This window comes from Geospiza fortis, unplaced genomic scaffold (assembly GCF_000277835.1).
Source record: "Geospiza fortis unplaced genomic scaffold, GeoFor_1.0 scaffold98, whole genome shotgun sequence".
NCBI classification, from domain to species: domain Eukaryota; kingdom Metazoa; phylum Chordata; class Aves; order Passeriformes; family Thraupidae; genus Geospiza; species Geospiza fortis.
In genome coordinates, this window is record NW_005054306.1 from 10455613 (window position 1) to 10464913 (window position 9301).

The following is a 9301-nucleotide window of genomic DNA, read 5'->3' on the forward strand; positions in this document are numbered from 1 at the left end:
GTCCGGGGTGCGCCCCGAGCTGGGGCAGGGCGAGGGGGAGACCCAGACACCCCCTTGGGATGGGGGTGGGGGCGCGGCGGTCCCCGAGGTCAGAGGTGTTGCATCCTCCTCCAGGTCAGCTGGCAGCTCGCTCATAGCCCACCAAAAAGTAGCCCCGCGCTTGGACTGCCCGATCCTCGAAATTACGCGCGGCACTCCAGTAGCTGTGTGAGCCGCCGGGCTGCGGTTCATTAGCTCCGCTTAATTTGCCATTTGCAATCAGACCTTTTCCAAAATCGCTCCTGATCAGGCCGAACAACCTCATTTCCCACGGCGCCAGTGGGAAATGAGCCGTGGAAAGTAAGCAGGGATCCTCAGCAGCTGAACTTCAGCAAAGCCGCCGTGCGAGCCTAGGGCAGGCAGTGGTGTTTGCCCAGGGAGGGTCGGGCTGGGCGCGCTGCGGGGACGCTGGGGGGCTTCAGGGCTCCTCCTGCCAATTTAGAGGTTCATGCACCAGAGCCCTATCTCTCGCTCTCGTTTAGACACCTCATCAGTGGCTAAATGACTATTAAAAGATACTGATTTTTTTGGGGGCCCTCATGATGAAATAAGAGCAACTTTATACTCGTGGGTAGTATAGTTTTCAAAGCGGATTTTGAATTCTGCTCCTGGACAATGCAACAGAGCCAGGCTAGGCACCTGGCATCATACTTGACCATCTACTGACTGTGTAGCAATGGGCAGCAACGTCAAAACCCAGCAGGCCTGGTAGAGGTTGTGTCATTGGGTATGACCACTCACCACTGCTGTTGCCATATAGAGATGGTTCATGTAGATTTGGGCCTGGTTCTTCAGCCTCTGCTTGGTAGGCAGGACTTTATATACAAAGATAATGAAATCTGCGCTGGACAGTGAACTCTCTACAGAAAAGGACTTTATTTCCTACACTGTTGGAAAATTAAAAATGTCAATTCAAAACGTATGCTGGGGCAGTCAAAACTGAAATGCATTGCTGCCTTCGAAAACACTGTGCAATGCAAGGCGCATCTTAAAAGCATTGAAAATGGCATTAGAGGGACTATGCATACGTAATATGGTGACCTAAGGTGTCTTCAAAGAGTGGTGTCAAGTTGTGCAACACCTGATGTACTTTTATTGTTTCACAGGCAAAGTAATAGTTCTGTCATTCGATCAAATTCCCCAACAACAACATCTCAGATCATGGCCAGAAAGAAAAGAAGAGGGGTATGTTTTGTTTAATTATTTTTGCATTTGACAATTTGCATGTGTGCTGTGATTTTGCCCTTCATTTTTATAAACTTAATGTGTTTTGTTTTTTTGGGAATAGATTATAGAGAAAAGGCGCCGTGATCGTATAAATAACAGTTTATCAGAGCTGAGGCGGCTTGTGCCAACTGCTTTTGAAAAACAAGTAAGCTTTTTTTTTTTAATATAAATTCTGTATCTCATCTGGCAATGTTAGTTCTCTTGTAAATCTCATTAAAATAATACTGTATGTGTCCTGATCTGGCACAAAGCAGGCATTTCAATAAAATGCTTTGTTGTGGCAAAACTATTAGAAACATAATTCATTATAAGGCTGAAAAACATTTCCATTCTTTGGCTTGTTTTTCCCTTAAGGGTAACTGTGTTCATGTTGCCTCTGTTCTTTCGATGAATTCCAGTAGTGGTTTTGTTAAAAATGTGCTTTACTCCATCTTAAATAAAAAATAAAAATACACAAACCCATCACAACTCCCCAAACCTGTATGTAAATTAGCTTTCTGTCTAAATCTTTAAATATAATTTACTTTGCCGCTACTTTAACAGACTTTTTTTTTCAAGTCTATACTTTCCATTGCAAGTGAATCAATCCAGTTTCCTGAAAAGGGAGCAGACAATCTGGATTATTCATGTTTTAAGATTATTCTTTAGAACCAGTGCATTAGGAGGTAGAATAGGCCCGTGTTTGTCAGCTAGTGAAGTCAGGGATGTATTCAGACTTTCAGTGAGAAGGTATTTAGTAGGAAGTCTGAAGGCTCAGCTCCTTGGTCATGAAATTACAGACCAAGAGATTAGAATAAGTTTTATTTTTTTAAAAATGGCATTTTGGTTTTTCCATTAAAATTAATTTTTTTACATATCTTGAATTTTATTTTTTGATCTTTGATTCAGTATTTAGCCTTGTTCCTGTTTTGCTAGAAGTGTCTGAAGATTGATGGATATGTGCAACTGACACTATGTTTCAATAAAAATGAAACATCTGAAAATAAATAACCTGACTTCCTTGTAATAGTAAAAAAACCCCAGAAAGTAAAATCTGAGAGCAGGATTGGGAGGTGCTGAATGTAAATGGTAACTACGTGGCAAACACCCCACTGTCTTAGGCCTGTTTCATCCCTGGCCTGAGCAAAAGCCGGCTGAAAAAAATAAATTTGAAGTGTTGGTTGAGAGCATCACTCGTGTCACCTGCAATATGATTTTTAGTAACTGGTAGTTGTCACTATGCCCTTCCATTGGTTCTGGCAAAACAGTGACAGGGATATTTTCGGCTAGATAAACAGGGGCAAGAGACAATAGTTGTTTGTCCCATTTTATTGTTTATTTCTTGAAAACCACAAACATTATAAAAAAGTCCTACAGAGCCTTTGGAAATTACCCAGCACCATGCAGTTTTTAGCTATTAGTCACTCTCACTGAGACGGCTTGTACTATGTCTATGGAAAAGATGAAGTCTGAGAAAGCTACAGGATGTAGCATGTAAAACGGGGAATTCTGACCAAAAATTCACATGCACATAAACCTTGGTACATTGAAAGCAATAAGCAGATTGAAAAAAAGGCACTGCCATAAAAATGAGCATGTGCTGTATTTGAATCAGAAAGTCCCACCATTTTCCCGCAATATGCCAAGGACAAAGTCATCAGTCCTTGCCCAGCTCCTTGACATTCAGCTCACTGGAGCTTCCAAGTTGGAGGTTTAGTTTCGCTTCCGCCTCCCTCCCTTCCCAAGCCACCGTGCTACTCCCGAGTGTGGCAGAGATGAGCGCTCTGAAGCACGGCTGCACAATGCTGGGTAAGCTTTGCCCAACTCAAAAATGTGCAACCTGGGTGAAGCTGGCTGAGACAGTGAGGTGGCCCAGATGATAACTAAGAGAAAAAATTGGCTGGCAGGATGTGATCTGCTGGTGGCTGCAGCTTGTGCGGCTCTGATTTTAACTGATGCCAAGGGATGATCTCTTGCAGTGGAATAACATTTGTGTTGTCTGGGTGTGTTCCAGATATCCAAGGGAATGCTACCAAGCAAAATAGTTGTATTTATACATTGATATATCAATACTATCTTTTGAGTTCTATTTTGTACTTTTCCAGTATTTCTTGTAGCTCTGTGAGCCACTCATAGTGTCAGAAAAGATTTTTACTGATGGAGGAGCTACTCTCTTTCACAGTAATTAGTCTTTGCAAAATAGGCCTCTCACTAACTTAAAATACTGTGGGCTGTGTGGCAGTTTTTTCCAGTCAAAAAATGAGAATGGAATATTCAACAACCAAATGACACATTTCAAATTAACAGGCCATGGAGAGAGGGACAGTGCTGGGTGTGTGTCCGCAGGGACACCTACCGGTAATAGCACAAAAAGTAACGTTGTGGCAGGGTCCTAATCTGTGGCCACACAGACCCCTCCTGCCAGCTCTCCCCTTCTGTTTGTTGTTAAAAAGGAAGTCCAGAAAGTTATGTATTTCTTGAAGATGTCATCTCTACACTACCTTCAAGGCCAGAGCTGTGCTGAGGTATAGCCCTAATAAAGGGAAATTAGGGAGATGGTATTAGTCCTTAGACCAAGTCTGGGAAGCAGATGCTCACGAAATAATTAAGCAGAGAATGTCCTAATGATAGGGGAAATTGAAACCATAAGGCTGAGCTCAGTGGAAAGTATATCAAATTGAAGTTTCTAGTACTCGTAAGCCTTTATTTATATGTGTCTCTTATCTCAAAGGGATCTGCCAAATTAGAAAAAGCGGAAATACTGCAAATGACAGTGGATCATCTGAAGATGCTGCAGGCAACAGGAGGGAAAGGTAAGGAGCCAACAATTTTTTTTTTCTAATATTTGGGGAAATCTCATCAAAAAAAGTGCTTTGAGGAGCTGTGATAGGCGTTTCCAGATTAAAGGAGTGGAAATCAATGCTAATGGCAGGATTGAACTCGTGGGAAAGAGCTACTGGGACAAAAGAAGCACTTGACCCTGGGCTTGTGTTTGCTTTCATAACACTGTGGGAGTAAAGGCTTCATTCACAGGCAGCCCAGTCAGAGATTTGTTTGGGGTTTCCAAAGAGCACTGAAATCTGCACAGGGAGACAAAACAAATACACAAACACCAAACATAAACAGGAGTTTTGTGGCAACAATTGTGTAGCAAAAAACCTGATGCTAAACCTCATTATTGAGCTGCTATACCGAAGGAAGTGAACGGAGAAGAACTTTAATTTATGTTTAAATATTTTCTTCGTTCTGGAAAGACTTTTCAGTTCCAGGTCAGGCCATCTCATTCGCCAGAACAAAACCCAGTCTTGCTCTGTGCAGCTCCAGGTATCTGATAAAGTGGGTAGGCAGGCAGTGTTCTCTGCACTCACATTTCTATGCTATATTTGTGTGTCAGAGGCTGGCATAGCTCTCTGTTAATGGGTGCTGGCATGACGCAGTGGCTGCACTCACTGACCCATTAGATCAGCTGAGCGCCGGGAGTCGAGTGTACCTCGCTTGTGCAAGCTGACAGTCCCAAGGCTGGAGGCCAAATGGTTTCAGCCACCCACGAGGTGTTCTGTGTAGTCATGATTTTGGAACTTATTTGGAGCGAAAAACTTGCTGGCATTCCATAAGCATGGTCCCACATCCCATGCCATCAACCGTGATCATGCTTTGAATTGTTGTAATGGAAACCAGCTGATTCTTCACTCACCCACTATGCCATATAGGTGAAGGCTAGAAAAGAAACTACTGCTTTCTCTCTCTTACGTTTTTTTTTGATCAAAGTTTTTAGTGCATGACTGAATTATGCTCTTCTCTGTACCTTGCAGCAATTAAAAACTCAGCTCAGAATCAGTGCGTGTCTAACAGCAGATGGCTTTAGGCTGGTGTTTTGTTATTTGTGAGAATTAACACCAAGCTGATACACCTTTTTTCTACGTGTCTAGGATTTTTTTCTAGGAGTCCATTTAAGCTTAAAAGTTATGGGTAACTTGTTTGATAAGAGATGAAAGGAGTTTTATTGCCCATCAGGTAACAGACATGTCTCTTGATTCCTCAGAAAATGTACAAAATTTTAAAAGAAGGTAAAAAGTCCTTGAGAAAGCACTGTAGTTGCTAAAGATACACTTTTGAAAGTTACGAAACTCCAGAATTGATCACGGTTGTGCAGTCTGTGTTCAGGTGGTTCGGATCCTCTGTGTGTCCGAGTGATGGTGCCTTCTCTGAGTGTGTGGCTGTGTGCTGGTGTTCCACAAGCTCTGTCTCCCTCGGTGCAGGGAGCACACAGTGCAGGGCTGCTGAGGGAAGTGGTGGCTGTTTTCGCTTCACCCTCCCCATGCGACGTGTGGCTCAGCTATCCCAGCCTGACCCCCATGTCACGCTGCACATTGCTCCTCTGAGGAGCTGCAGCAGCTCCCAGCCCTCTGATGTTTGCACTGACAGTGGGATGGCCAGGAGGTGAACCCAAATGGAGACCTCATCTATCAGGAAGCTTCCTTCCCTGGCTTCCCTGCCCAAAAAAAGTATGCAGGGGATTTTTTTTATAAATGGGTCAGGTCAGGTGGCCAAGTGGGACAGGGGATGAAATGCCTGGGATGGGAGCTGTGGGACAGGGAGATGTGGTGGTGGAGTCCAGCCTCTGGCTCCAGTTGGACAAACTGGATGTTGCTGTTGCTGAGACAGTCCCAGGTCTCTCTCTTGCAGTCTCGTCTCTTCCTTGGTTGGTCTCTGCTGCCATGTCTCTCCTGCCCCACCTGACACCGGCGTAGCTGTGGCAGTGCGGGAAAGGATGAATGTTGTGATGCGGGGAGAGGCGATGCAGGCTTACTTCTGTTACTGCCTTTCACACCATGATCCACAGTGGGTGGCCCATCACAATACTACCTGATCGCTTCACAAATACTACAACTTTATCTGCTCCTTCTGTCCTAGAGATAAGAGTAATCTCACTGCACAGATTAAGAAACTGTAAGAAAAGGAGGTTTTAGAATGGGTACTGGGCAAAGTTTAAGCCTGCATTTCCTGCTTGCTCAATGTTTTACTTTGCAATCTAACTAACAGTTTTAAATATAATTTCTTAGAGTATTTTAAAAGTAGCTATTTGTTTTATTTGCATTTATTTCCCTCTTTGTAATTCATCTTGTGAGCCAGAGGAGATGTTTTGTAACAGAAAAAAAATGAGTTTATCATTTTTACCCGGCGCAAACACTTATTACTGCAGAAAGGAGAAATGAGTCCTGATACCCCTGTGCTGGCCTGCATTGAGGACTGTCCTCTTCCTCACACAGAAAGGAGGACATCCATGATGGGGAATGGGTGGGACTTGGCAAGTCAGGATGGTCTTGGCCACCACTCAGCACACTGATCCTGAGGTGGGCAGTGCGGGAAAGAAACCCAATGCTGCTTCTGCCCCTTCTCTGCTTTTCAGAGCTGCCTAGGCAGGCAGGCAGATGCCTCTCAGGTCCTGTGCAGACTCCGTGTTTCTGCCCTGACGCAGGTGTGGACAGTTCTGTGGACAGTCTCCTATTCACATGGAGCTATTATTTTGGCCTAAGGCCAGGGCTTTTTGCTGATGGTGCAAGCAGGCACAGGGGAGGAGTGATTTGTCAACAGTGAGTTGCTTGCAGGTAACTCAGTGTGGTTTTATTGAAGCTTCACTACAAATTTATCTTGAGCGAGTGACACCTGGGTCAGTGCATGGGTTCATGTAGCTTAAGTGACTTGTGTGCAGTGCAGGTGGGTTACCAGGACAGATGAGGTAAAACCAGGAGTTCCTGTTCACTACAAAACACTGGCATGTGCACATGGTGGAGGATGTTTGTGGGTTGGGAAAGAAATGACAAACAACATTTTTAAGTCTCTCAGAAGGGGGAAGCTGGTGAAGGAGAAACCAGGAAAAGATAACCATCAAAATATAATGGAGCCTGGGAGTCCCAGATCTCATCTAGCCTCTGTTTTCATGCCTCGGCCACCATAGGAGACTGAAAGGGAGCCAGGATCACCAGGGCTTTGGGATGGCTTGTCACAGAGCCAGCAGCTCAGACTCAGGGGAGGCTGGTGACAACCACATCCCCCACATCTCTTCCAGTCCAGGAGGGAGCGAGGCCGGGAAGCCCTGGCTTGAGCCGAGTGCTCTCAGGACTCCCAGGCTGGCTGACTTGTGGCCAGGGCTGGGAAGTGGTTCTGGCTGTGCATCAGCCCCTCTGAAGCTGCTGGAGGTCCTGGAGCCTCCGGCGCAGAAGCAGTCCCCACGCCAGGCTGACTGGCACCCAAGAAAATGCCCTGCTATCTCACTGCTGCTGGCATGCCTGGCCTCTGTTTCTCAGGAGCTCACTCAAACCTTCGGTTGCAGTGGACCCGGCATGAAGAAAGCTGTGAGGAGTCAGCACTTGTGGGCAGGAGTCCTCAACTCCTTGCGCTCGTTGATCTGCTGGCTGAGCCAGAGTTTCCCTCAGGTTCAGATGAGCAAGTAGGCCTGCAGCAAAAGCATGGTCGTGATTTGGCAAGATGGAGTGTATAGCGGGCAGGGGATTTGGAGCAACATGGATAAATGTGCCTGAGTTAATTCTATAATGTGGGCATGCAGTAGTGGAAGCACTTCTTTCTAGACTGGAAATTTATTAAAATGAAAAAAGACATCGGAAGTGCTAGCATTTTTCAGAAAGGCTGAGATTATTTTATGACAGAGTACAAGGCATTGCTGCCACGTTCCACCATAAGAGAGGCACTTGATCTTTATATACTGACACACATCACATTCATGCATACCTAAAAATTTTCATTGAAAGTGAGAGGAAAAATACCATGCCAACTTGGGAGTGGATACGATATTATTCCCCCAAGGAGACAACATTTAAACTAAAATAGGAAAATTCCAAAAAGTGGAATAGGTTTTTGTGGTTGAAGAGCTGCAAGTTAAACGCAAGATTTTATGCTCAACCCTTTTAGAAAGGGAGTATTCTTTCATGTGCATTTAATAAAACTTTTTTTTTTCAAATGCTTTTTTGTCCCAAGCCTATGGACCTCCAGTTGCTGTTTGTTGAAATACCTCATGGGCCATATGACTGTCAGTCTTCCATCTCCAAATTAGCAATGGCATTACATAAAACGTTTTTTTCAGTAAAGCTTTTTATTGTGTGTGTGCAGAGTCATCACAAGATGTTTTTTGTTTGTAGTTAAGCAACACCGTATGTCATATTGTCTTAATGACTCTGTGAAGTAGATGGGACCCCGGCAGCAGCTACAACAACTATCTCACAATGTCAAGAAATAGTTTGAAAGCATTAGGATGAATGCCAATGTAGGGAAGAAAAGGCAGGGTAGTACATGCAAGCTCTCTGATCTCCAGCCTTTTTCTTTGTGTGGATAAGCATCTCATTCACACATACAGGATCAACACTGTACTGCAGCAGCTTGCTGAGGAATTTCAGGAGAGGCATCATGTATCTTTTTAAGTGTCTTATGGACTTACTTCTTTTCATTTGTATATGGTCTGCATAAACAACTGCAGCCTATTACATTATGGGGATGGTCACAGAAATCATTTTACAGACCAGAGAACAAACTTCTGTCGCACATCTTAACCCACAAATGGCAAACGGGAAATGCGGTGGCTGAGCCAGGACTGGGTTGGCCGGCTCCACATTCAACACGTATTTTGCCCTTCCCTTGCAGGTTATTTTGACGCCCATTCCCTGGCCATGGATTTCATGAGCATCGGCTTCCGGGAGTGCTTGACGGAAGTGGCGAGGTACCTGACTTCGGTGGAAGGTCTCGACACATCCGACCCCCTGCGCGTTAGACTCGTGTCCCACCTGAGCACCTGCGCCTCTCAGAGGGAAGCTCTTGCACCCTCACCACTGGGCCGCCGCCTTCCACCACCTCCCGGCCGCTCTGCTGCAGCCGAACGGACTGCACGCCGCCGATGCCCCCCCGTGCAGACTCTCCTCGGACGTGCCCCCTCACGGCTCCGCCCTGCTCACGGCCACCTTCGCCCACGCCGATGCGGCCCTCAGAGTGCCCTCCGCTGGCAGCATCGCTCCCTGTGTCCCTCCTCTCTCTGCCTCCCTCTTGT

At 45.4% G+C, this 9301-nt stretch overlaps 1 protein-coding gene across 1 annotated transcript in view; it reads left to right on the forward strand.

Annotated features, from left to right (window-relative positions):
* Positions 1–1071: 1071 nt before the first annotated feature.
* The window catches only part of HEY2 (hes related family bHLH transcription factor with YRPW motif 2), a gene marked incomplete at its 5' end in the record, with an annotated part of 9894 nt that continues 1664 nt past the window's right edge, over positions 1072–9301 (forward strand). The window contains 5 exon segments of the mRNA XM_031066726.1: positions 1072–1224; positions 1328–1411; positions 3977–4058; positions 8902–9070; positions 9072–9301. The exon segment at positions 9072–9301 is cut by the window's right edge and continues 49 nt beyond it. Of these exon segments, the coding sequence (XP_030922586.1) occupies positions 1072–1224; positions 1328–1411; positions 3977–4058; positions 8902–9070; positions 9072–9301 (718 nt within the window).